The sequence below is a fragment of the Penicillium pulvis genome (genome assembly GCF_028828015.1).
Source record: "Penicillium pulvis strain IBT 33274 chromosome Unknown contig_23_segment0_segment0, whole genome shotgun sequence".
Classification (NCBI taxonomy): Eukaryota; Fungi; Ascomycota; class Eurotiomycetes; order Eurotiales; family Aspergillaceae; genus Penicillium; species Penicillium pulvis.
The window spans coordinates 1274778-1301930 of NW_026643075.1; the positions used below are offsets into that span (position 1 = coordinate 1274778).

At 49.4% G+C, this 27153-nt stretch overlaps 9 protein-coding genes across 9 annotated transcripts; 7 read left to right on the plus strand and 2 right to left on the minus strand.

The window, feature by feature from the left end:
* Nucleotides 1–386: 386 nt before the first annotated feature.
* On the minus strand, nucleotides 387–1658 carry N7503_004735 (GNAT family N-acetyltransferase; the record flags this gene model as incomplete). Its single annotated transcript, XM_057064282.1, has 1 exon — nucleotides 387–1658. The coding sequence occupies one exon, from the start codon at nucleotides 1656–1658 to the stop codon at nucleotides 387–389; it is 1272 nt and encodes a 423-aa protein (XP_056922025.1).
* A 1600-nt stretch (nucleotides 1659–3258) lies between these two features.
* On the plus strand, nucleotides 3259–4476 carry N7503_004736 (uncharacterized protein; the record flags this gene model as incomplete). Its single annotated transcript, XM_057064283.1, has 1 exon — nucleotides 3259–4476. One exon carries the CDS (start codon nucleotides 3259–3261, stop codon nucleotides 4474–4476), a length of 1218 nt encoding a protein of 405 aa, XP_056922026.1.
* A 4929-nt stretch (nucleotides 4477–9405) lies between these two features.
* Nucleotides 9406–11097, plus strand: rasB (Ras small monomeric GTPase RasB). Its single transcript, XM_057064284.1, has 2 exons — nucleotides 9406–9698; nucleotides 9782–11097. The coding sequence occupies exons 1-2, from the start codon at nucleotides 9621–9623 to the stop codon at nucleotides 10421–10423; spliced, it is 720 nt and encodes a 239-aa protein (XP_056922027.1). The 5' UTR covers nucleotides 9406–9620; the 3' UTR covers nucleotides 10424–11097.
* Nucleotides 11098–11588: 491 nt separating this feature from the next.
* Nucleotides 11589–13785, plus strand: N7503_004738 (putative acyl-CoA synthetase; the record flags this gene model as incomplete). The annotated part of the gene is made up of 3 exons (XM_057064285.1): nucleotides 11589–11967; nucleotides 12021–13292; nucleotides 13358–13785. The coding sequence occupies 3 exons, from the start codon at nucleotides 11589–11591 to the stop codon at nucleotides 13783–13785; spliced, it is 2079 nt and encodes a 692-aa protein (XP_056922028.1).
* A 466-nt stretch (nucleotides 13786–14251) lies between these two features.
* On the minus strand, nucleotides 14252–14971 carry N7503_004739 (putative GPI anchored protein; the record flags this gene model as incomplete). The annotated part of the gene is made up of 3 exons (XM_057064286.1): nucleotides 14252–14507; nucleotides 14616–14698; nucleotides 14825–14971. The coding sequence occupies 3 exons, from the start codon at nucleotides 14969–14971 to the stop codon at nucleotides 14252–14254; spliced, it is 486 nt and encodes a 161-aa protein (XP_056922029.1).
* Nucleotides 14972–17136: 2165 nt separating this feature from the next.
* Nucleotides 17137–18938, plus strand: N7503_004740 (serine hydroxymethyltransferase; the record flags this gene model as incomplete). Its single annotated transcript, XM_057064287.1, has 5 exons — nucleotides 17137–17280; nucleotides 17343–17399; nucleotides 17453–17546; nucleotides 17600–17737; nucleotides 17794–18938. The coding sequence occupies 5 exons, from the start codon at nucleotides 17137–17139 to the stop codon at nucleotides 18936–18938; spliced, it is 1578 nt and encodes a 525-aa protein (XP_056922030.1).
* Nucleotides 18939–19209: 271 nt separating this feature from the next.
* N7503_004741 (MOSC domain protein) lies at nucleotides 19210–20526 on the plus strand (the record flags this gene model as incomplete). The annotated part of the gene is made up of 3 exons (XM_057064288.1): nucleotides 19210–19224; nucleotides 19283–20453; nucleotides 20504–20526. The coding sequence occupies 3 exons, from the start codon at nucleotides 19210–19212 to the stop codon at nucleotides 20524–20526; spliced, it is 1209 nt and encodes a 402-aa protein (XP_056922031.1).
* A 764-nt stretch (nucleotides 20527–21290) lies between these two features.
* N7503_004742 (putative Patatin-like serine hydrolase) lies at nucleotides 21291–23260 on the plus strand (the record flags this gene model as incomplete). The annotated part of the gene is made up of 3 exons (XM_057064289.1): nucleotides 21291–21357; nucleotides 21414–21990; nucleotides 22042–23260. The coding sequence occupies 3 exons, from the start codon at nucleotides 21291–21293 to the stop codon at nucleotides 23258–23260; spliced, it is 1863 nt and encodes a 620-aa protein (XP_056922032.1).
* A 1081-nt stretch (nucleotides 23261–24341) lies between these two features.
* N7503_004743 (DUF803 domain membrane protein) lies at nucleotides 24342–26787 on the plus strand (the record flags this gene model as incomplete). Its single annotated transcript, XM_057064290.1, has 2 exons — nucleotides 24342–25097; nucleotides 25150–26787. 2 exons carry the CDS (start codon nucleotides 24342–24344, stop codon nucleotides 26785–26787), a joined length of 2394 nt encoding a protein of 797 aa, XP_056922033.1.
* Between the last annotated feature and the right edge of the window lie 366 nt (nucleotides 26788–27153).

Below are 27153 nucleotides of genomic sequence, written 5' to 3' on the forward strand. Positions count from 1 at the left end.
GTACCGGTATTTGGCCCAAAAATAAGTCATGCAGATTTACCTGTAACAGCTAAGTTTCCCTCGGGAATGAAAAGACAAATAATGCATGTGCAGCCTTCATGGTCCATTGCCAAGCTGACATGTGGCTAAAGACTTGGCCATGCTTCTTCCCACTACCAGCATAGGATGCGTCATTTAAGTACAAGAATTGCTGCCAAGCCACTATTCTTTTAACGTATCATTATCTACGTACATGTCTCCAGACGCTTGGTAATATATGAACTCCGTTTGGTGTCAGTTTTGTTTTGACTGATTGATTTTTAAGAGCTGGATATGATAGTTTTTGACACTTGGGACCCAACAAAAAGCATCATGTTCGTACAAAATCAAGTTTTACATTTCAGTTTTCATAGCCGAGGCTTGAAAGCCAGGCCGGTGCCCGCAATATGAGGACTCCCCTGGTTGAATGGACAAATCTGGAAGAATCGCTCACGGGTGCACTTCACCAGACTAGCCCGCTTATGAGGCAAATCGATGATCTGGTCCTGGTGCAGACCAAATGTGTAGTCATAGGTCAGCACCTTGTCATTATTCGAAAGCGGCTCTCCAATCACGTTCTCTGTACGGTGGTCATCAAGGAAACAGTAATGGATCATGCTGGGCCACCATGCCATCACACGGTGGGGGCCGCGGAATGCATCATTTCCAACAAGAGTATGGCGGCCGCGATCAAAGTCTTGCGATGTGTAGTGTGCACCGATGTTATCTTCCTTTGCCCAGAAAATCTCGTAATAAGAGAATGGGGTATCGTTAAAGCGACCCAGGACGGTGAGGGTGTGAGGATCTTCGTGTTGGCGGCGCAAGTAGTCACGGTGTTGATCCAAGGTACCAGTCTCCTTCCAGCCCTTAGCGACACGAGGGTCATTTTGCCAGGTGTGGAAAAGGTTCAAGTGCTCAGGGTCCTGGTAGTCTAATGCGACGAGCGAGAAATGTTCGTCAAGAAAAGGTATGTAGCGACTGTAAACAACAGAGCCGGGGGTGGGCTTGGGGTGACGGCGAGGGTGACGGCGATGCGAGGTTTCAGTAGAGGTCATGGTGAAGTCAAGGTGAGGGACCGCTTTAGCTGGGTTCCAATTCGGGAGCCAGATGGGCTGAGAGCCCAAAGGGGACGCACATCCTTGCCAGAAGGCATTGCGCAAAACCAGCAGCTCATTTGGAATGGACTTCCACTGGAGAGTATTGCTTACGGGCATTGGGTGATCAACAGCCACCATTGAGAGTCGGATAGCTTGCGCCAAAGCTTGGGCATTCTGGCCTTGAAGCTGGAGACGGAACGTCTCTATCTCTTCATGCACCGTAAACGTCGCGTAGAGAAATAGCCAGACTTGGCCCACCGTTGGTACAGAGCTACCTTCCCATCTCAAAAGGCATGACGGGCTGCGCTGTGCTCGCGCCCAAGCAGTGTTGTCGGCGGATGAGATCGCTTCGTCTGGGTTGGCCGGATGTGGTGCCTCAAAGTATAGCTTGTCGTTGTCTAAAGCCTGGTGAAATGACTGTGACCCCTCTTGCTTAGCCTGCTGCAGTTGAAAGAGCTGCGTTCCATTGTGAAGCTTGTCAGATGGCTTCAGGTAGTAGGTAGTCAGGTAGGGATGAGGTAGCCGGATCTTGATAGGCACCATTTTTTGCGAATTTTGGTCCATAGTCAAGCAAATCAGAGCGGTAGATCAAGGCTTAGTCAATGGCAACAAAAAGAAAAGACGAATGTGCAGATACTTAGAGGGGAAGATCAAAAAGCACAGTCCCAGTTCGCCATTGCCACGACCTCCCATGAAATTGCGTGGGGCAGCGCGATCCGATTTCGCACGGCTCGTACACTTCAGGTTTCTCCTGGTTGTACTCTCTACATTGTATTCAATAACGCCTAGGTGGAACTCCTTTTTTTTTTTTCCTTTTTTCTTTTTTGTTTTCTTTTCACATATTTACTTATTCAGCGGCTGTTCGAAGAATACAAGAGAAGTGGAAACGTTGGTATACTTTCTCCTTCGGCCACAGTGCCTACTTGGGCAGGCCGTGGAACCTTTTGTATGGAGACGGCTTGTATCAGATTAGTATAATATGGTTTCTTAGGGAAAGCTGAAAAATGGCCCCATGCAGAGATTGAGTTTACCATACGCCAAGACTTATCCTTTCGTACTAGTGGCCGACGATCACATCCATGCAAAGCTTATTGCCCTAAAAACGCATAAATACTTTACACCATACGAGTTTCGAGGGTGCAACGAACCGTGCTTCCAATTTTTTTTTTTTGCTAGAGGTTTTTCCCTCGGTACCTAAATTATCTCTCTGTACTGTAAAAGATGCACAAGGTAGGGGTGGAGCCTAATGCGTGATCTAAGGGTGGGGAGGAGCCACGGCATATGAAATTAAGAATTGGTACCCGTCCCGGGTATTAGATTGTGTTATTTTACCTTACGCGCGTGTGCCGTGTTTTATTACGTGCATCCATGGATGCAGGTTGATTTTTCTCAAAAAATTTAAGACACGGAGATCTCTTAATCCGCTATGGCGTCTTATCTGATTCTATCATAGGTTATCTGATCCGTCGCGTCATGTTAATATCTGAATCTATGCCACCATTTCGAATTACTGCAAATTCAACTCTCGCCTACTTTCTCTAGACTTCAAACATTTCCAAACATGCCCATGCCCTTCAAGCAGTGCCCTTACCAATTAGTTGCGGGTGCAGTAAGAAGTGCTCTTCATCTTTCAACCCTTCGACATCCTCAACTCTGTCATGTGTGGTAATATGGCAAACAATGAATCTTTCCGGGAAATCCGAAACGTACCGGAAAGCATGACACATGAGGTAAAGCAGAGCGGACCAGCAAGAGCCTGTTTTGAAATGCCGGCGCCGGTCGTAGCTAAGGAAAAAGATCGACTAGATCAGCGTGCTTATATCCACTACGTAATATGATATCGTTATTCTACTCGATAATAACATACCAGCTCCACTATACGAGATTAACGAGCTATGACCGGGGAGAATGGTCAGAAATACGTTGTACAGATACCCTACAATACCCTACAGGGTGTGCAGGTTTCAGCATCATGATCAGCATCGGGACCATTGCTTGACCGATCATCACTCCGGTTCCTGCTCTGATCCCGGCTGGAAAGTTCCGCACACATGGCACATAAAGCCAAGTTTTCGCCAACCCTCAGCTCCGGAGGCATTACCAATTTTAGTCTCCTCTAGTGGTGATCAACTTGGGCTCGAAAATGTGGTCTGCAAACACCAAGATTCGTCTTCCTTACCCATTTTTGACAACATTCCACCTTGTTCCATTACATGACGCTCAAAAGAATGAGGTGTTTCAGCTGGGCGAGGAAGAAGGCTTTGCTGGCGACGCTCCTCTGCCTGTAGAACTCCACCATGACAGTATTTCATTCACGAGACCAAGAGTTTCAACCTCCACTGGTCTTCCCGCAATCACTGCTTTACGTCAACAAGGGCCTCGACAGGGTCCCGTTGGCATATGTGCATGGAGCAGTACTGGAGTCGTCACACTCAGTCATATTTGGCTAGTCCTCTACACGATATTTACCATCGAACCCGACCTAGAGACATTTCGACTACAATTAAAGGGGCCTGGTAGTGATACCATAAGCAAGGACTTGCGTCTGTCCATGGTGGCCCTCGATTCCGATGGATGCTCTGTGATTTTCCGCAACAGTTTCTGGCAGGGGTGCGCCTCGCCGCTAGGCTCTCATTCGATTTGGACAGCGTCCGCAAAAAGCGCCGTGCCACATGTACACTACGTGACCACGTCTACAACAAAATTACGGCGCAGCCACCCACTCCGTCCTCCCAAATCTGCATCAGGCTCGATCGCTTACAGTCGTTACATTCCAAGTTTGGATAAAGTCTTTTCTCTGGTTGTTATTGATCATCAGGACCCGACCCATGTCGAATTCTTCCACCAGTCACGAAGAACATCTTCTCCAACCAGAGACTTAGGAATGCAAGGGGACTCCCTCGAGGAGGACTATGAATACCTTCGCAGACAAAACGATGACGCACATACAATCGGTCTACTGGGTCAATTTGATGGGACATTATTTGGATATTTTGAGGTGTTCTGGGCCAAGGAGGATCCTTTAGGCGTGGCCAGCGACGCTGGTGATTTTGATCGCGGATTGAACTCCTCGATCGGATACTCTTCCTTCAAATCTCGGCGCTGGCTGCAAGCCTGTTGGTCAAGCTTACTCCACTACATCTTTCTTGATGAGCATCGGACGGAAAATATCATCGGTGATGGGGTGTGGGGTCACGAGCTACTGGGCGACGCTTCGTTTGAATTACTGGAGGACGAGATGGTGCAATTGCCACATCAGCGGGTGAATCTTACAAGATATTCACGTGAATTGTTCTTCTCACTCTGTCCATTCGATGGGGTACTGGAGGACGTTAATTTACAGCTGCCCTCTCGTTTATAGAATGGGGTAGAAGTGGGTAGCAAATCCAGCTTTCAAGATTTTCTATCTGTGAAAATACAATAGCACTTTCATCGTCTTTCTAGATTCTTACTTAGCCTTATGTCTATCTAAGTCATGAGTTCATTTAATTTCGTCATTGCATCATTGGTAAACCAGGCTCGCCATTGATCATAGAAGATATTCTATCTTAATCTGGGGGTGTTTCATTCATCTGAAAGCGTATTCTACACTAGGCATATTTAGGATTAAAAAACGTTATAAGCAAGAGATTAATAAGAGTTGTTATCTCAATTCTACTCCTAATGCACAAAGGAACATATCGTAAAGGTATAGGATATAGTAGCTAATGCGCTAGGTAGGTAGACTTCACTACGAAATGCTATGTTATTATTTTACTTATATTGTGAATCCTACACATCCTCACTTTCTCTTAAGTCACTAGTACTTATATGTTTCTTATTGATCATAATTCTCTTTCTATGTAGTTATCTCCCTCTACCTTATCATTTCGTTTTCTAAGTATTGAATTTGTGACGCCTGATGTAGGGGAGTAAGTTGTGACTCATTCCATCAAAAAAGAAGCCATAGATAATCTTAGTCTCTCCCCAGGTGAATAGAAAATGTCAGCGCATGGATGTTAACCAAACTCCCGATCCTCTATTATTTCAAAATCATATAGGCAGTTCTAGGAAGCTGAATAATACCCACTAGATTACCAGATTCAACAATCCGGGCACCCCAGTTAGATCGACCCGAAAGTTAGGCTTCTTCATGCCAGTAGGCTCCGTCAGTCTCAAAGGGAACATGGTACTCTATTATCTTATGAGATATAGTGAAGAAATCATCGCACCTTCTTCATCGAGCCTCTATGCATCGCTGAATTGGGCAAACGTCTGAAGAAAAGGCTCTTCATCTTCGAATACTCTCATTACTATCACTGGAGTCTTACTAGTCTCTAGTGGTATAAACCGCCTTTAGAACCCAGCTCCCTATGAATTTATCAAAAAACCACTCCAGTAGAATCTGACACTCGGCTTGTCAAGGACCCGCGCTCTAAACTATAAGAAAATCCTTGAAGATATACCCGCTCAAAATTTATGAGCGGAATCCAGTTCTCCTAGTTCGTGAATATTCCCATCATCCTGGGTACAAAAACTTCAACTCTGAGTCCCCATAAAAAAATTACATGCTCCTCACACACACAACCCATACCGAACCTCGAATTCGTTATGGGTTTTAGCCTGAGCTTGATCAGGGATGGTTTAGTCAAAAAGGCTAGATAACGAGATAACCTGATAATTACCTCGTATATTGGAATATTCTTTTTGGATGGCCCTAGTCGTCTGGCTGTTCTGATCTTTATGATTTGCACTGTCGCATTCTTGTCACGATACCAGTGTTCCTGCTCTTGTTTCTGCCGTTCTTGGTCCCTGAGCCGATTTTTTCATATTTTTCCATGTTTCTTGTATGCCTTCCATTGAAAGCATCGACTGGTTTTTTTCTAGTGTCTCTCTACTAGAATTCAAAGCGTTGGATATATCAAGCATCAAGGGACATCGCATCATATCGCTCAGTTCACGTCAATATACAAGATAAAGCTTCATTGAAGCCATGATATATGTAAGAAAAGGTGGCTTAAGGGGCACCACTCTTGGTCACCTTAACATTCTAGAGTATTCTATAGAGTAGCGTGAGCAAGTAGGTACCTGGGCATGTACGCAATAACATTACTCCTTCAATCTTGTATATTGCGCTAATTTGAATGCGGTTAGCGAGGGTGTTCAACTAATTTTGTGGTGTTCAATTAAGTAGCTCCTAGAAGAAATGCAATATTTCTGCATGCCACTTTCCGGTCTTACTACCGTCGAGACCTAATGTAGCTGTCTTGTACTCCGTAAAATGTATTAGTGGACTAAAAATAAATGTCCTATAATGTGCTTAAGGGGTACGTTGTGACTAATTTAGGGATTCGTCACGAGCCATCAGCATAGCACCGTTTTGAAATTAGGTGGCTGTGTCTCGATATGCCCTAACTTTATCCAGTCGACATGTTACAGCGTTTAAATCGACAGACCTCATGGACAGACCTCATGGACAGACCTCATGCAGCCATGATTATCGACATCCAATATCAGTTGCATGCTAGTCTAGTTCTCAGACACCAGATGTTATTTGATCCGCCTTAAGCAGTGCCTAGGGTGAGCGTCTAACATCAATTGTAGTACGCCTATTTAACAATTGACAGAATGACTAGCGTTTCCCGTCACCATGGTGACAATAATAAAAGCAATGGCAATAAGGACTAGGGGCTAACATTCCTGCGTTTAGTTTAATAACTAACGGCTCCGTTTTGCGCCTAGCTCCCGACGCAATCTAATTTTGATATTTGCTATTCCTTGAATGATGTACCTGCTCATATGCATGTTGACGCCACAGTGGCTACATGAGCAGACATGATTAGAATGACAGCTGCGGTCCTATGCAGTATCATCTCATGCGACCTTATTCTAAGCTAGCTGCTTGCTGCTGTGGCTAGACCCTGTCAGAGGTTTTCCCCAAGGAAGAATAAGAATACTGAAAAATAAAAGTGCCAACGTATGACTATACGTAGAAAAAGGAACCAACCAGGACAGGAAGTGATGAGTTAGACTAGGCAAGCAAAGAACAGGGGAGGATATTACCAGGGCGAGACCATAGCGGACCGTTGAATGCCATATGGCGACTCCATCTAACGGCGGAGAAGTACGGGAGGATCCGTTACTCCCCCCTGGCTCCTTCGGAAACAGGACTAGGAGAATGGAATTGTTCTACCTTTGGCCCCCTTTTGCTCCCGCATCAGACCTATCTTAGCCTTGGCCATCGCGGGAGAACCACGGCGTTGGAGCATACAACGGTAACATGAAGAAAGAAAGGGGCCGAAAGTGATCATGGGAGAGAAAGGTGTGTCAATCGCTACGATATTGGGGTCCAGGACTAGTTGAGATGATCCAGATATATGGAGTACATTGAAGGATTCATATCAGCCAAGCAATGACTATTAAATCCAACGAGGCTGAGTTTAATCCTAATACCATATACGGAGTAGGGGCGAACCCACAGAAATTTCCTTAACCAAAAAAAAATAATAGACAACAGAACAGGAAAAAGGAGATCCATAATTTAGTGCACGATGGGTCACATCGTCATCAAGCGGGTCCCAACTGGCGGACTAAGGCCGAAAGTCCAGAGCTTGACGAAAGGATTGTCCGATTACCCAAGCAGTTCCCCATCGTGGGCGCGATAGCGCATCCCAGGCCTGTAGCCGCGGGACACGGGAGCAGCGTGCCGGACGCTAAGGAGGGCGGACACATTGGCCCCATTGGTAGACCAAGCGGCTCGGAAGGGAAATTAAACTGGGTGGCTTTCTCCAACCACAGACGGACTCCACCGCGCACCATGCAAGGCAAACCTGAGAGACGATCTATTAAGCGGGAATCCACGCGCCGTTCCGCGGGTGGATGCATTTCCTGTCATCACCGGAGTGGTGCTTTGCTCCACGGCTTCGTGAAGGAATACATAAGAAAGAGAAGGGGAAGAAAGGTCAGGATACGGAGTATAGTATTCAAAAAGGGGTGGGGGCACAAGAGATTGAAATGGCCCCAAGAGTCCTCAGGGACAAGAGAACTGTGGATCTAAACCAGTTCGAGCTTGGCTTGAACCTTTCGGTGTGATAGCCATCACCCCCGCCCAGACTAGATTCTAGTCTCTTGCATCGAATTTTCCGTAAGCTGCGCAAGGGCCCTGGAAGAGACTTCGAAATTTGAAACGGTAGGTTGTGGATCCCTAGAGACATTCTATGGAGTATGCTTAGGGCCGGCAATTATAATTCCACGTGCTATAAGCCATTCTAATCCAGAAGCTCCCGGGCCGGATGGTGCCCTAACAGGAAGAGAAAGGCACGGACTCGCTTAGCTGGAAGCTCCCGAGGCTCCACCGGGGAACAAGCAGCTTCCTGTCATGGTTTGGTGAGGGTTTGACCCAATCTCCTCTTTCTGGGCCGTTAGCTTCTGGGCCCGGAATCTTTTTACCCACTTGACTTGCCCTGTGCGAGGTTTTTCTTTGGGTTCTTCCCCCCTTTTTTTGCTGTTATTACCCCCGGTGGGGTGGAGGAGAACGAGAGCGCAAGAGGGCAACGTATCTTCTGATGATACTTGCTTTTTTTTTTTTTTTTTCTTTCTTGTAATTTGCTTTGACGAATCCTGAAGATCTGGCACTCCTACCCTGGGAATGCATATGCGTTCTTACAGATTCGGAGAATGGTGTGTGCCAGTGGGGGAATCTCGGGAAGATTATAAGTTCGAAGAGAATCTCATGTTAATATACCATCGCTCGGACTTTTAAGAGGAAAAATCCCAAGTCCTATAAAATAATGGCGCATACACCAATCATCAGATTCTTTTTGATTTTTGTTTTTGATTTTATCTGATTTTAGTCAGGGATCCCTTTCCCGTATTGCCATTCTTTTCGCCCCCTTGAAAGAACCCAATCGAATGTAATGATCTCATGCAACTGTCAGAACTCGCCATACTCTGTACATGTATGAAACGTTTTGTTCATGATCTATCAGATACTTTCTTACCAAAGGACGGTCCGGGTCTGAGGTTATGACATACCAAAAGCACTAGGAGACCCGGCCGACTGGGTATACATAATCTATTTTATTTTAAAGGAGGATCGATTTGATGTTCATGGGATTTATTTTTATATTCAATTTTGATTTTGATTTTGATGAGTTTAATATTTTTTTGTATTTTATATGACCTCGATTTGATTATTTGATTTTTGGGGGGATTTTATTGATTAATTTTCTACATGCTTAAACATTAGGTTCCCAAAGGTTGACCCCTCCCACACTTCTCTCTTCCTTCCTCTTCCCTCCACTTTAGTTCCAGCCACTTTCTGCCCGGACCAGACTTCGCACAACTTGGGCCCCCTCTTTTTCCTTTTTCCCCTCCCCTTCACTCTTCTCTCTCTTTGCGTCATTTGGGAACAATTGGGGTTCTTGCTGCTTTGACACCGCCTACACCCCTCCTGCGGTTCTCAATACCCCTCTTAGCCACTTCCCGAACCCCTGCTTGACCACTCCCGGAAACTACTCGCCCGTCATGTCGGGGAAAATGACATTGTATAAGTTGGTGGTGCTGGGCGATGGAGGTGTGGGAAAAACTGCTCTCACCATTCAGGTTTGTCTTAACAGCTCCCGACCGTGATCGAGGGGAGGAATCCAAGGGAATACCGAGAAACTGACATGGAGGTCCACCTACAGCTATGTCTCAACCACTTCGTCGAAACCTACGATCCCACCATCGAAGACTCCTATCGCAAACAAGTCGTCATTGATCAACAGTCGTGTATGCTCGAGGTGCTGGACACGGCGGGCCAGGAGGAGTACACCGCACTGCGGGATCAGTGGATTCGGGATGGAGAGGGCTTCGTACTGGTCTACAGCATCACATCGCGCGCCTCCTTTTCGCGTATCACCAAGTTTTACAACCAGATCAAGATGGTCAAGGAGTCATCCAGTTCCGGCTCGCCCTCCGGCCCCAGTTACTTGAGCTCCCCCATGCAAGCACCCGGAGGTCCGTCGCGGCCCGTGCCCGTAATGCTAGTCGGCAACAAGAGCGATAAGGCTGTGGAGCGTGCGGTTTCCGCACAAGAGGGACAAGCACTCGCTAAAGAGCTGGGATGTGAATTTGTCGAGGCCTCCGCAAAGAACTGCATCAACGTCGAGAAGGCCTTCTACGATGTCGTTCGCATGCTGCGCCAACAACGGCTACAGCAGCCGGGTCGGAATCAGGACCGTCGCCAGCCTGGAGGTCGCGACCGCGACGCTGGCCCTGAATATCCCAAGTCTTTTCGTCCGGATCGGTCGAGACATCGCAGCCGACTCCAGTGCAACATCCTGTGATCGGCCGGGTCCGTCCGGGGGAAAGGAGAGCATTGAATATCTTGTGATAGCCATGTTGATGCTCTCGTTTGCTTCTTTTTATTTCCTATCTCTTTCTTTCCTATTGGTCTTGGGTGCATCTGGAAGGGTGGTTCTGTCTTTTGGTTACGACCTTGTTCGGCGTCAGGCCTCTTCTCTCGCTTCCTCTCCTCACATATACACAAACACACACTCACAACACCATTTTTCATCTCTTTCGCTTTGCTCGCCATTCCAGAGCCCCTATGGGTGGAGACTAGTGTCTCTTTCAGCTCCCACACACCTCTTGCCGATCCCTCTTGATTTGGGCCATTGAGGGGGGGCACCCCGCCACTTGAGCTGCGGGATCCACCGCACGACGCTGGTTTGCACACCTTTCACCAGCTCTCCACCCCCCACCAATTTGTGGGAGGCAATCACCTAGTGTTTACAGCGAAGGATGATTGGGGGTTGTCTTGCATTCCATTGGAGCACCCGACGCCACAAACAACCAAAAAAAAAAAATTCTTTGGCAACGAAGCCAGAAGATCGCAGTCGCGCATTAGCAGGCATTTCGATATGATACCCTACGACTGAGCTTGTTTATCTTTCTTTTGATTTTTTGTCGGCCATTTAAGCAAGTATATAGACAATACAGATCTTTCTATCTAATGGTCAGTCTCTATGGCAAGCTATTGGGAATCTCCAATGATGTTCAATAGGGGACGTCGAGGCGATAGCTTCTCGCACTAGCTAAAATCTAAAAGTGATGTTTCAGCCGCTCAATTGCCTCAGCTATCAGGTCCCCACTTCACGTCTCGTGAGTTGATTTTTGGATGGGACCTATACAAAGCGGGTACTTAGTCCCACCGCGTAGCTTCCTCGGCCATACATGTACCACCTGGGTACCACAGTGCGGGGAAAGCACAGGGCCCTCGGGCCAAATCTCCCCCGCATTTTCGGCGTTCGCTTTAAAAGTCTTGTCAAGGGAGGCAAAAGAGATGGAATGCATCTCCGTCTCCCCGGATCATATCGCACCGACGCTTGTTCCCTGTTCCTTGGAGACGCACATACCGGGGGACGTACGGTATAACACAAGCTCTTATCCCTCGTTTCCTTTATCTAAATTTAATGGGCCCAATCAATCACTACTTAATTCATCTTAAACATGACGCCACATCCACAACAGATAGCGCTGGAACAGTCGCTTCTTTATCCGGAGGAATTTTGGTCTGGTCCCGCAGAGCGGCTCCACTGGCACCGCAAGCCATCCAGAGCTCTGACACTCCAATCCAAGACTCTCCCTAGCGGGGTCAGGCATGAACACTGGTCCTGGTTTGCCGATGGTGAGATCTCCACAACCTATAACTGTGTAGATCGGCATGTGCACAATGGACTTGGAGACCAGGTCGCTATCATTTGGGAGTCACCGGTTACGCAGACAGCGGAAAATTTTACTTACAAGCAATTACTGGATGAAGTCGAGGTTCTTGCAGGGGTTTTACGGGAGGAGGGGGTCCGCAAAGGCGACGTGGTGATCATCTACAGTACGTAGTACAAGCTCAGTTAAACACCTTGTCTTATCTGCTAACCCATTCAGTGCCCATGATACCCGCGGCGCTCATCGCTGCGCTTGCAATTGCCCGGTTGGGCGCCATCCATGCAGCTGTGTTTGGCGGATTCGCCGCGCAGTCGCTAGCGCAACGCATTGAGGCTGCACGTCCCCGCGCCATCATGACCGCCTCATGCGGAGTTGAGGGCTCCAAGGGCCCCATTCCATATCGGCCGCTGGTGGAAGGGGCGGTTGCGGCGAGCAAGTTCAAACCCAGCAAGGTGATTGTGTGGCAGCGAGATCAACTACGCTGGAACTACCCCGATAAGCTCGGTGGCCAGCGAAACTGGCAGCGACTTGTTAAGAGTGCTCGCATGCGTGGTATCCGGGCCGGTCCGGTACCTATCAAGAGCACCGATGGACTCTATATCATTTATACGAGCGGCACCACCGGGTTGCCCAAGGGGGTGCTTCGAGAGGCTGGCGGTCATGCCGTTGGGCTTGAACTATCGATTCGATCTTTGTTTGGAATCAAAGGGCCGGGTGATGTGATGTTCTGCGCCTCCGACATTGGGTGGGTGGTTGGACACTCGTACATTCTGTATGCACCGCTGCTGGTCGGCGCAACCACGGTTCTCTTCGAGGGCAAGCCTATCGGCACGCCTGATGCTGGAACATTCTGGCGCATTATAGAGAAGCATGGGGTTAATACGCTATTTACGGCACCAACAGCCATGCGAGCTATCCGCAAAGATGATCCGGATGACAAGCTCTTCAAGGAAGTTGGACAGCGCGGCGGGCTGAAGTCTCTTCGAGCGTTATTCCTTGCGGGTGAGCGAAGTGAACCTGGCATTGTGAACGCGTATCAGAATCTTCTGACACAGTTTGCGGCACCTGGTGCTCTCGTCGTTGATAACTGGTGGTCTTCCGAGTCCGGATCACCTATCACTGGATTGGCACTGAACAGCAGCGCCGCCGTTCCCAGTACAGTCGCCACAGGAGCCGACCATCCTCTTGCCATCCGGCCAGGGTCAGCAGGTCTGCCGATGCCCGGATTCGACGTACGCATCGTCGACGACGATGGTAATGAGGTCCCTCGTGGAACAATGGGGAACATCGTCATGGCCCTACCACTAGCACCCACAGCATTCACAAGCTTATTCCAGGATGAAGAGAGATTCTACCACGGATATCTAAAGCGCTTCAATGGACGGTGGGTAGATACCGGGGATGCGGGAATCATCGACGAAGATGGATACGTGCACATCATGTCCCGATCGGATGATATCATCAATGTAGCCGCGCACCGTTTGAGCACAGGTAAAGAATCCTCGGAGTTCCTCATACCCAGTTGAAAGGCAAAATTGATCCTAACACTCTGAAAGGCGCCATCGAACAAGCAATCCTGTCTCATCCATCCATCAGCGAAGCCAGCATCGTCGGAATCCCAGACCCCCTCAAGGGTCAACTCCCCTTCGCATTCATCCAGCCTCGACCAGGTACTGATGACCCTAATCCGTTGTCCGTAACACCAAGCAAGCGGCTTTTTAATGAGGTTAACGCGCTGGTCCGCGAACAAATCGGTGCCATCGCTTCGCTGGGCGGCGTGATCCAGGGTCGGGGGATGATTCCTAAGACTCGGAGCGGAAAGACGCTACGGCGAGTGCTACGGCAGTTAGTTGAGCATGGTGTTGAGGGGCGATATGATGCGGCAGTCAGTGTACCGCCGACAGTTGAGGATGCGGAGGTTGTTGAGGTTGCGAGGGAAAGGGTGAAAGAGTATTTCGAGAAGAAGATAAAGGCAAAACTTTAGTTACTTTCTAATAAAAGACGATAAGGTCCACATGCTATGAAAGATAAAGCAGTATAAGGATGCATCTGATCTTATTGGAAAGTAAATCACAAACCTACAAATGGACGAGACAAACGTCATATTGACTACCAGTAAATAAGTAAGTCGTTCAGAGGTTCAAAAACATTATATCCAGGAGAAGTTGCTAAGAGATAAACCGCAGCATCGGCAAACATAAAGAAAACCCGAAGGTCCATTATGTATTATCTTAATGAGACAAGACATATACACCCAAGAAATTAAAAAATTCCCATACCCAAGGCCATCGAACGCCTGGCATCCAGCGCGATCACGACCTCTCAACCCATCCTCCCAAGAACCTCGACACACAGCAGATGCGTTGATCACCGAGCGAGCGAGATGAAGAGTACCGCGAACACACAGAATATCGAGTACCGGATCACATTCTCAAACTACAAGCTTACGCTTACAGGAGGAGGGCGACGACACCGAAGACGGCGGCCAGACCGGCACCAGCGCCGGCAACGTTAGCGGCACCAGCGTTGTAGGCGGGCTGGGAGGTGGTAGCGGGGGAAACACCGCTGCCGGAGGAGCCAGCGGCGGTACCGGGGACACCGGTAGCGGCGGCACCGCTGGGGACGTAGGGGGTCGAAGCCAGGGTGGCGGAAGCGCTGGGGGAGACAGAGACGACAGGGGTGGAGGGCAGAGGGGTAGAAGAAGAGCTGAGAGAGTAGGTTAGATGACAGTACTTCTAAAGGATTCCAATCATCCTTGGCGTCGATCGGTGTTCGATCGATGTTCCAGGTTGATTGGGTGGAGGTTGCGCTTACCACTTCTTGCACTCAACCACGGTGGAGGTGAGAAGAGGGCGAGTGACAGTGTAGTGACCACCGGTCATGGTGAGGTGTCCGGGCTAGGAGGAAAAATGTTAGAATTGTTGGTCTTTTTAATCAAGTTGCGATATAGACGGATGCGATCCACATAGAGTCTATGGTGTCGGGCGCGATCGCTGCGCAACAATGATCCGGGTGCAACTTACGGTGGAGATGCTGTAGGTGGTACCGCTGTGGACAATGGAGGTAGCCTCAGGGCAGTAGGTGGTGTACATGGTGACAGTCTCGGTGACAGCCTCAATAGCGGTGGCACCAGCGGCCAGGGCCAGAAGAGAAGTGATGGAGAAACGCATGTTGGAATGTGGAGTAAATTCGAGGAATGTTCGAAGAAGTATTTAGAGTCTTGATAAAGAGTGACTGAAGTAAAGAATGTAATCGGCCAAGAAGGTCCGGGAGTGAATCAAGAGAGTGTGAATACTTGCAAAAGGGGAGAGTAGACGGGGCGCGGGATCATTTAATATAAGACCATGGTCGACTCAGGTACCCGTGCACTAGCGCCAAATCCACGAAAATTCGGACCCAAAATTCTGTTCCTGGACAGTATGAAAAAGGGGGGGAAACCCAAGGTCGTGGCAATTATGGGGAAATTAGGTCGACCAGGCAATCTTGCGTCAGAACCGGATTGAAGTTCAGTATCGAATGGGCCCTGCAGGGGATAAGGACGAATCAGGAATCAGGACGTGCTCCGAACACAACCCACAACAACAACCGGCATTCAAACTGGATAGACACTAGTGCACTGGAGGATCATTGCTCTTTTAGTGGCTTGTGAAGGCTTGGAAGATGAACGGGTCCGCTCGAAAAGAAGTCTAGGCCAATGATTGACGGTTTATTGAGAACCAGAATAGAACAGCACCTACCAGGAGTACAGAATTGATAGCGATAGAGCCCCTTAAAGGACTAAGTCTGTACTTATTCACTAAACATAGATCTGGCACACGCCTTCGCGTCATTTTGGGCCAATTTTTGGGGGGTCCGTCTGTGCCGCTTTACAGGAAATCATCTTACGCAAGTCCATGAAGTGGGGCTTGGATCGTTGTCCCCAACTGAAAGGCATTTTAATTGGTTCCGGACTTGAGTCAACATGAACCAGCTAAACACATCGGGATCAAGGACGGTGTTCACGGGATATGCGGGGGGGTCCATGAAACATGTAAGGGCCGACATCCGATAACATCATAGCCTCATAGCTTTTGTACTTATAGCCCTCTAGATATGTACGACTTCGCTAACTATTTGAATTGGGATCATCAAAACAGAACTTTTGTTTATTCCAAGGTTCCCTCCCGTCTTTCAAGATCCACTATAGACCAAGCTGACGAGGCAATCGGCCTTTTTCAGGGAGAACTGCCGGCAGCACGTGCTTTTTGGTTGATAAGGCAAAAGGGACATAAAGCTAGAGTTTGTTCAATTATGTTGCTTTCAGTGGATTAGGTCCATACACCTAATCTATATTCTGGTAATTAATGAGTCTGTTGAGAGTGCCATGGGATTGTGCACGTATGGGTCTTTCCTGTCTTTCATCTCACCGCTATACGGCCGAGGTCTGAAAAGACCAAGATAGAATTCAAATTATCCAATCCAATAATGAAACTTTATACTCTGGGCTTTGGAAGGTCATCGCATGACTTCAAGCACGTGAGCTCTTGATTCGAAAGTCCGTTGGTGTAGCATGTGCTTTGGGGAATATATATAATCAGACACCGCACCCATCCCCAGCCCTGGAGGTTGCAATAATGACATAATAGGCGTTATGTATCCATGGATGTAAGGTACATTAAACAATGTTGTTTGCATTTGCCGTTGATATACATTGATAGAAACAGTGCATTAGATCCCGAGGTCTTCTGTTGATTATGCATGTGTGATAACCTTTAGGGTTGCCCAGGTGTTCACAGTTCATCTCAAAGTGCTTACAGCTATGGATTCCAACCTCTGCCGACCGTAGACATAGCTTTACTGGAGCACGTTGAAATAGAAACGGGACTATGGAACTATCCGGGGAAGTATAATACACAAGACGTACAAGGGATCGATCAAAGTTTATGTATATCTATTCATTGCTAGGCTAAAAAGGGTACGAGCGATTCAGCAACAGCTTACACAACAAAGCCAATCGGACAGAATGATCCCTATTGGATGGTGATGGGGCGCGGGATCTCTCAGCAGCGCCCGTCCAGCACCGGCCCAGAAGGCCAACACCGACGAGTGCTGACACAGATAGAACGCCGTCTCTTCATTTTGGTTTTAGTTGTGTGAAGAAGAAAGGAAGGGAGGAGTCGATTCGGCAAAATAAAAAGGACCGGTCGTGCACGGACCAGGCGGTGAACTGGAACAGGTCTAGTGTGGTTTTCCGCTTTCCGCGGGCAACGGGGAAGGTGCGACCGGCACTCCGCAGTATTAAAAGCTGTGGCTTCCCTATCGACTGTAGCAATTGCCCATTTTTCTCATATTCACCATGTCTCTTGCTCGCTGTGGGCGTCTTGCTCGCCTCTCCCTCGGGAGTGTTCGCACCACCGCCATCTCCCCTCGCGCCTTCGTTTCTAGATCCGCCCCTCTCGTGCGGGGAGTATCATCATTCAATCGAGATGCCCAGCAAAAGGTATAATCTGAGCCCAATGGATATTTCTGCTGTTGGAATGGCAAGTCTAACGCCCCATACAGCTGCTCTCATCCTCCCTGCAGGATTCGGACCCGGCCATTTACAACATTCTGGAGAAGGTACGTCATTGCCTTGAGCTTTATACGAAGCATTCACTAACACCAAATTTCAGGAAAAAAACCGCCAGAAGCACTTTATCAACTTGATTCCCTCTGAAAACTTTACATCACAAGCTGTTCTCGATGCCCTAGGCAGTGTGATGCAGAGTATGTAGATCCCATGCCTGGCCTCCAGAAGACAAGCTCTAATCGCATATCAGACAAGTACTCCGAGGGATACCCCGGCGCCCGATACTATGGTGGAAATGAGCACATTGATGCTTCCGAGCGCCTGTGCCAACAGCGCGCGCTGGAGACCTTCCGTCTCAACCCGGAGGAGTGGGGTGTGAACGTGCAGCGTATGGTGCCACCCCGTCAAGGATACATGGATTGAGGAGCGCTAACACTATCACAGCCTTGTCCGGCTCGCCCGCTAACCTCTACGCTTACTCGGCTTTGCTGAACACCCACGACCGCCTCATGGGTCTGGACCTGCCCCACGGTGGTCACCTGTCCCACGGTTACCAGACTCCGACTAAGAAGATTTCTGCCATCTCCAAATACTTCGAGACCCTGCCCTACCGCCTGGATGAGTCTACCGGCCTGATTGATTATGATGCCCTGGAGAAGCAAGCTCAGTTATACCGTCCCAAGCTGATTGTGGCCGGTGCTTCTGCATACAGCCGTCTCGTCGACTACCCCCGCATGCGCGCGATCGCTGACTCCGTGGGCGCATACCTGTTGACTGATATGGCCCACATCTCCGGTCTTGTTGCGGCTGACGTGATGCCATCTCCATTCCCCTACTCCGATGTGGTGACTACCACCACTCACAAGTCTCTGCGCGGTCCCCGTGGTGCTATGATCTTCTACCGTAAGGGTCTGCGTCGCACTGACAAGAAGGGAAACAAGGAGATGTACGATCTAGAGAACCCTATCAATGCCTCCGTTTTCCCCGGCCACCAAGGTGGTCCCCACAACCACACCATCACCGCGCTGGCCGTGGCCCTTAAGCAGGCTCAGTCTGCTGACTTCAAGGAGTACCAGACGGCCGTTCTCGCCAACGCACAGGCGCTGGCTGAGCGACTTGGTGAGTCTACCAGCAATGGTGGCCTTGGATACAACATCGTCTCCGGTGGTACCGATAACCACCTGATTCTGGTCGACCTGAAGAACCGTGGTGTGGATGGTGCCCGTGTCGAGCGGGTGCTGGAGCTGTGTGGTGTTGCTAGCAACAAAAACACTGTGCCGGGCGATAAGTCGGCCCTTAAGCCCGGTGGTCTGCGTATCGGTACCCCGGCCATGACCTCCCGCGGCTTCCAGCCTGAGGACTTCCGCCGGGTCGCTGACATTGTTGACCGCGTTGTCACCTTGACCCAGAAGCTGGACAAGGCTGCCCGTGAGCAAGCCCAGTCTCGTGGAGCTAAGAACCCCAATACCCTCAAGGCATTCTTTGAGTTCCTGGGTGAGGGCGAGGAGGTCTCAGAGATTGTTCTGCTGCGGCAGGAGGTGGAGGATTGGGTGGGCACATTCAGCCTGCCTTGGGCCAAGGACCAGTAGATTTTTCTTTCTGTTTATCATCTTTCCTTTTCATCTATGTATATTCCCCTATGATTCAACACGAATATGATTGATAAGACCATTTAACTTTCAACTTCTGAAATTGTAAATATTGAAGGCCAGAACACTACAGATTCGATTGCTGACGTAGTTGGGAAGATAACCGATAAGCGCGGACCTTCTCCGCTGCGGAGAGATAACGGGCATCTCGGCCTTGCCCTCGAGTGTTTCCTTCATTCAAATTAATTTGGCCAACACTACATTCGTGACCATGAAGATCAGTCAGGTATGCGCGGATGATCATGCTTGCAATGGTTTGAGTAGGCTCCTAGCTAACCCTCCAGCTCTATCTCTATCCGATTAAATCCCTCCGACCAGCCTCTTTGGATACGGCCGTCCTTACTTCCGTAGGTCTGGAATTTGACCGTCGATATATGCTTCTGAAGGTCGAAGCAGACAAAGATGGCATCAAGACCATACTGAAGAACATGCACATTCCCCATTATCCAGAAATGGGACTTTTCCAGACTGCGGTAGAATTCCCTAAAACCAAACATGACAGCGGGAAAGTTACTATCACATACAATCCCCCAACGCCTCAAGATGTTTCAGACGCAAAGCCACGTGAGGCCAAGTACCTAGAGATTCCGCTGCGCCCGCATTCGGTCAAGGAGAAAAGGAAATTCCAGGTCATGATGCACAAGAGCCCAACAACTGGATATGATATGGGTGCCGAATATAACGATTGGTTCAGCGAATGCTTTGGGTTTCCGGTGATCCTAGCGTATCTGGGGACCAATTCCAGAAAAGTCCTGGGTACAATGGCTCCGGAAAACCGAAATAAAACGCCCTGGTGGACGATCTGGTACGAAACCCTGACGCACACTTGGAACAAAACCATCCCAGTGTTACTTGTCTGGCTCTACATCCTCATCCGGGCTGTAGATTATCCCATCGGCATGATGGCGGATGATCGTCTGACCCCTCAAATGGCTTTGTCAGCTGCCGCTCTCATTCTCACCAGCTGGGTATGGGGCACGCATTGTCTGCTCGTCAGACTACGGCAAACACGCATCAGCTTTGCGGACTGTGCTCCGTTTCTAGTTATCTCCCAGGCCTCCATCGATAATGTCTCTGCCCGACTTCCGGAGGGAGAGGAAATGGATCATACTAAGTTCCGGCCTAATATTGTCGTGTCAGGCGCTGATTCAGCATTTGAAGAAGATTTTTGGACTGAACTTGTTGTGGGACCTACGAAGGCTCGTCTATTGTTGACGGGGAACTGTGTTAGATGTCAGAGTTTGAATGTGGATTATCAGACTGGGAGTATGGCCGAGGGTGAGACCGGCATGGTGCTGAAGAAGTTGATGAAAGATCGGCGGGTGGATCGAGGGGCAAGGTTCAGCCCTGTTTTTGGCCGGTATTCGTTCCTGCATTGGACAGGTCACGGGGATACAATTCGGATAGGCGATGAGGTTGGGGTGGTGGCGCGTAGTAAAGAACGGACTGTTACAGGTATGGAAATTGACTTTGCAGTTTGGGTTTAGTTTGCTGACTTTCTTTAGATTGGCCCGGTCTCACCAATTAGTACTTTACAAGACCATGGAAGTATTGGGTCATTACCAATGGTCAACCTTCATAGGGTCATTTAGATAATCGAACTTGATTCTAGGGTTGTAGTATAATCATACTCAGGGCCACAATGGCCATGATTACTTTCACTATGTATATCACTTACACAATCAAGTTGATCTATGACAGTGAACTCTTCACGGCAAGTTCTCCACAGCCACCAATAGTCAAGCGCTTATCGGTGCTTCCGGATAAACATAGCCATCATTACGTCAGTTCAACATTTCGTGTATGCACCGCCACATCATCACCTGACTTGTAACTGGCGGCCTTGATCCATGGGTTAATGAGTTGCAAGTGGATTCAATTTCCAATAATAACTTATTGTTCATTTCCGACTTGAATTTATCCTGTCGTGTATTTGCTGTCCGTCTTACAACTCTGTCAAAAAGACCAACTTTGTCTGATCCCGCAAACTGTGGCTTGACTAGACTAAGCCCCCCCAAATCGAACACCGCTGCCTGCTCGGAACCTGCTGGATCTATCTTTCCTCATCCTGTCACACCTCAACTGAAAGCTGCACTTGAATACTCGTGGTGTAACCAGTGTCACACTTTCCCTTCCACGCTTGCACCCGACCGGTCAGGCGTCAGCTGTCCCGCAACTTCGGTGCATAAGGCGCCACTAAACCCCGCCGGGGGTAAGTTGCCGCTGCAGGGCGAGATAAAAAAAAAAAAAAAGCGATCCCTATCGCTTCACACAACAACACTTGCAGTCGCCATGGACTCGGCCAATTTGCGTCGCAAAGACACCACTAAGGGTCCGCCATTGCGGATCCTCTCTCTCGGTAAGTTTGACGATATTACCCCACGTACGCAACCTCGAAGGCTGACCGAACAACAGATGGAGGTGGTGTTCGCGGCTACTCCATGCTCATCATACTACAGGAACTCATGTACCGTACCTACGTCGAATGTGAAGGCAAACCTCCCCGCCGCGACCAAATTCCCAAGCCTTGCGAGCATTTCGACTTAATCGTGGGAACCGGCACCGGTGGTTTGATTGCGCTCATGCTCGGACGTCTCCGCCTCGACCTCGAGACCTGCAAAGAAGTCTACGTTCGCATGACCCGCAAAGTGTTCGAAACAGACAAGACTATTGCCGGTATACCTTACCGATCAACATTATTTAAGGCGTCCAAATTGGAGGAAGCTATCCGAGAATGTGTACGGGAACACACCGTCTTTGAAACCGAAGGCAATGACTTGCCCAACAATTCCAATCCTCGCGCATCCATCGCAAGTCTCCCATACAGCCCGAACTCCGCACCCCAGCGCTCTCTGAGCCGGGGAAGCTTCAGCACATCTGGAGCCTCATATTCCCAAGCACCAACTTCAAGAGGGTCAACCTTCCTCAACGGAATGCGCTGGGGCAACCCGGAAGCCACACTCTACGATAACCGGGAAAACCGGACTAAGACGTATGAATCTCTGTCATAGTATTCGAAACCCAATGCTAACATACTTTTTAGTGCCGTTACTGCGCTGTTCAAAGGCACCCAACGCAACGGACCAGTAGTGTTTTTACGCTCCTACGACTCTCGCCGAGAACCCCCACCGGAGTTTGACTGCACAATCTGGCAAGCTGGCCGTGCTACTGCAGCCACCGGGCTTGCCTTTAAGCCTATCCAGATCGGTCAACACGTTTTCATTGATGAAGGACCCGGCACCTACAACCCGGCACCACAGGTACTCGATGAAGCGATTGTGAATGAGTGGCCTGGCCGAGAGGTTGGGGTTTTTGTTAGCGTGGGGACAGGGCGTCGACCTTCAGGCACCAACAACCGGCAGCATGAATGGTGGGAAGGTTTCTTTGGCGACTCATTGGGCACATTCGCTGAGGCGCGACGCCGACTGATGACGAAGATTGAAGGCTGTGAAGACATCCATCAAGAAATGCTACGGGACACCCTTGCCAAGCGTCATGTCAGCAAGGACAACTACTACCGTCTCAACGTCGAGGTTGGTGTGGGCGAGTTTGGCATGAACGAGTGGAACCGCCTTGCAGACATCAGCACCAATACACGACGATACTTGGCCAAGCCAGAAGTCAAAAAAATGATTCTGGACGCCGGCGTCAAGTTTGCCAAGATTGACCGCATGAACAAGCGCTTGGCAAACCATGCGGCGGCCGGTGGTGACCGCGATGATCTGTCATTTGATCTAGAACGAGAGGAAATTTCTGTCTCGCAGCATGCACCCACCTTCTCGGTGCCGCCACCTTCAAATGCCTTTGCTGTGGAGCTACCCGCTGAGCCGGTCGAGATGTATCAGCCGCATGGATCACCACCTCTCCCTGCCACCGTGACGGTGACAGCACCTCCGGAAGACGACTCACTTCCAGCCCATCCAGCTCCTCATGATAATTATCCCATTTCTCCGATACGCCACTCAAGCGCCGACCTCCCCTATCCGAGCCATAACAATGAGTACAGTCGACCATCGTCACAACCTTCTCCCCATCATAGCGGCGAACAAATATTCCATGCCGGCATGTCACCACCACCCGTTCCACCAAAGACACCCATTCCGTACCCATCTCAGGATGATTCGGGAGGAGTGGCGATGCCAGCTCCGCTATTCACACACAATCAAGCTCCGATGTCCGGCATGGTGCGCCCGCCCTACCCAATTGACGAAGCACCACCCGTTGTGAACCGGCAACGCAAGCCCAGTTATCATGTGCGGTGATTCTTTTGTAGTCTTTTCAGGCTCACTTTTCGTCGTATGGTCATTTTTCTTTTCTTTTCTTTCCTTTGGTTCTTTTCCCTTATGTGTTTCTCTACTGGATACCCTTCATTTGAGACGGAGAATGGCATGGGCCCGTGGGCCGGAAACATGGTGTCTCGGCGCAATAATCGGGAGAGAATTTTTTATTAGGTCCATCCCCGTTGTGTAGACGGGGCATGAATGATGACATTAATGATCAGGTGCTCTTTCTACTGAAGGTGTATATTAGGTACCGAGGTAGTAATGAAGCAAATCACGCCCATACAAGGAGTATAGATGCGAGTTTAAAACAAGGTTATTCACCTGGACAAAGTAGTAATGATCGTCCACTATCAACTATGCTTTTGCTTGACGCACAGGACTCATTACTACGTCTGGATTGAATCATCATCGTAATGTGGCACAGTCCGTCCAATGGCAGTTTAATTAAATATAGCAACCTTTAATCACCGCTACCATGTGTCAGGTCGGTACCTGGCAGGTACCGCTGATCGTGCGGCAGGTGCGCCCCACTTGATGTACTGTGCAGGTCACTGTCTTTTAGGCTTACCGTTTCCCCACAGGCCCAGCCATCTTTGTTTTTGCTCTTCCCCTATTCTCTCTATCTTTTAGTCCTTTTGTCCCTCGATTCTTATGTTTTTCTCTTCTACAACTCCTGTATCTCTTCACTTATCTCATTTCACAAGTTCACTTGCACACTTTATTCCGGCGTCAACATTCTTAACGCCGATCGTCCCCGCCTTGATTTAGGCTTCCAGAAACATTCCACGATCGCCTTTCCGAACCCAGATCTCACCGAATTTCCGAACGGATTCGTCTCAATTGTTTATTGACTTCGACTCTGTTTCCAGGGTTGCTGAATCTGATTGGATCAAAGTCAACAAAAATTCAGGCGAGACGCTGACTGCGCAAAGTGGCCTGAGCAAGTGTCTCAGTAATCGCCGAGTTACGTCTTCGGACGACTCCGTCCTTGCGACAACTCTCCCACTGCTGGCCAGTGGTCTCTATTCCTCCAACTCTCGCCCCATTAACCCCCCTCACCATGGAAGCCCATACATTATCGCACGCATCCACCCTCCTCGCCCGGGCCGACTCCAGCAGTCGTCCATCCTACTACAAGGCGATCGGCATTTCTCTTGCGGTCGCATCGGGCGTCTTTATCGGTATATCGTTCGTTTTGAAGAAGGTTGGTCTGCTCAGGGCAAATGTTAAGTACAATGAAGAAGCTGGAGAGGGATATGGCTATCTGAAGAATTTTCTTTGGTGGACTGGCATGACCCTGATGATTATTGGCGAAATCTGCAACTTTGTTGCTTACGCTTTTGTCGACGCCATCCTAGTTACACCCTTGGGCGCCTTATCCGTGGTAATCACTACGGTCTTATCTGCAATCTTTCTCAAGGAAAGACTGAGCTTTGTCGGCAAAGTTGGTTGCTTCTCATGCATTGTTGGGTCAGTGGTGATTGCGTTGAATGCGCCCGAGCAGTCTTCGGTCAGCAACATTCAAGAAATGCAACACTATGTTATCGCGCCTGGATTCTTGACATATGCAGGTGTCATCATTGTCGGTTCTATATTCACTGCTTGGTGGGCAGGGCCCCGATATGGCAAGAAGAGCATGTTCGTCTACATCAGCATTTGCAGCATGGTTGGTGGCTTAAGTGTGGTTGCAACCCAAGGTCTGGGATCAGCGATTATAGCCTGGATCGGGGGTGAGCCACAGTATAAACAGTGGTTTCTCTGGGTTTTACTTGTCTTTGTTGTTTGCACGTTGCTGACAGAGATCATCTTTCTGAACGTAAGTTGTCGAGTTTGATTCAATTCCAGAAAGCTCTCTAACGGATATACAGAAAGCGCTGAATCTTTTCAATGCGGCCCTTGTCACGCCGACCTACTATGTCATGTTCACCAGTGCCACGATTGTGACCTCCGCCATCTTGTTCCAAGGATTCAAGGGTACTGCCACGGAAATTACGACTGTGATTATGGGATTCCTGCAGATCTGCACCGGTGTAGTCCTTCTTCAGATATCGAAGTCTGCTAAAGATGTTCCCGATGCTGCTGTTTTCAAAGGTGATTTGGACCAAATTCGTGAGGTGGTCACGCAGGAGGAGCCAGAATCGGAGCCCAGGGCAGACTCGATCCGCGGTGCAGCCTCTATCATTCGCCGCATCTCAACTGCCCGTCGCACCATGGAGTCTGATGAGGCCCGGCGCTTTTTCCACGATAAACATGAAGATTCCCTCAAGCCTCCGGGTGAGAACGAAATTATTGAATGGGATGGCCTCCGCCGGCGGAAGACTGTCCTCGGACAAGGGCCAACGATGTCTCGTGCATCTACCCCTCGATCACCCTCAATCAAGCAACAGTTTCCACCGCTCGGGATGTCGCACTTTCCTGATCCAGAGGATGAGGAAGATCGACCAACCACCAAGCAAAGTGGACATTCTTTCCTGTCTGACACTCGGTCTCGGATGTCAAGTCTGCGTCACCCTCAGCAGTGGATTCCACTGAAAGAGCAGGATGAAAAGAACACCGGGTCACAGGATGCCCCGGTGTCTCAGGATGGTGATGCGGTTGACACAGAATACCACGGTGCTGCGGCCCGCCCTTTTGGACGTGAGCGAAGCGACACCCCTCGATCCATCGCCTGGGCCGATGAGAAAGCCGATGACCCGAGTCTTGAGCCTCCGGTGAACACCGCACGTCGTCAGTTCTCCTTCAACAGCGTGCTGAGCCGCATGAAACCAACCCGTGATCCATCCCCCAAGCGCCTCGCCAGTCCGCCCCGTGGTATTCTTCGTCGGACCACAAACTCAGGAACGGAAGAAGAACGACTTGGTCTTGTGAAGGGAGATTCTCGAACCGTACAGCCAGAGGAGAGTCTTGGTGAGAAATTGGAGCGCTGGTCGAGCAGCGAGTCGGATCTCAGCGAAGTCCAACCCCAACCATTGCGCACCAGCCGCCCTCACGGAGATTCTGTGTCATCCATGTCGACCGCAGCCTTCCCACCGTATGAGGACCACCACCATGCGCTCTACTCTGCACCAGGTGCTTCTGGGTCGAACCCTTACTATCTTCCGCCGACGCGACAAGCAGTGTCACCAGAACATGTCGAGGAGTATGATGGCTGGCAGTTACCCCCGTCCAGTGCTCGCGGTCACAATCGCACGCGAACAAACTCATCGACTCATGGCCGCGCCCCACCGCCCTCTCAGTCCTCCTTCTCTACGCACCGTCACCCTAACCCGCTTCCGTCTTTGCCCGATGAGACTGCTATGGGTGTGAGATCCGTCTCCTCTGGCTCGTCCGATATGGGCGTTGCTTCCATAACCTCATCTACCGAAGCTCAAGACACTGAGAATACTCGCCCTTATCGCGTGTCTCGCCAAAACAGTGGCTGGCGTCGGCATATGTCCGAGCTGAGCAGTCATGACGGCGAACCACCTGAGGCCAGAGGGAACGGTCGGGGTGGTGCATTTGTCTGATACTTGATTTAGGGCTGGATGCCATCTAAATCTATTCTTTGTACTGCATTTCCAAGGCGTTGACTGGGTTTATAAGCATATGGTATCAATTGATACTAGGACTAGTTCCCCACATATCATGTATGAGTATGGATGTCATGATAGATGACGGTAATGCATTATGATTAAGTGAAAGTCTTTCTAAAATACTTCAACGTCTGTTTCAATGCGTAGTCTAATCACAGATCTTGTTCTCTTCGGAGAACAAGCTTTGTAGTAACAGTATGAATGAAAGGGTATCATGCTTATCCAACGCCATCGGTACACTGCAGAAAGCCACCCAACGCTATGCCATGCAATGCCATATGCAACGCCGTGCCGAATGCA

Excerpts from the sequence above, each read along its gene's own strand:
- rasB (XM_057064284.1), top strand. The coding sequence starts at position 9,621 with ATGTCGGGGAAAATGACATTGTATAAGTTGGTGGTGCTGGGCGATGGA. Across the intron at positions 9,699-9,781 it reads AAACTGCTCTCACCATTCAG|CTATGTCTCAACCACTTCGT; the intron begins GTTTGTCTTAAC and ends GTCCACCTACAG.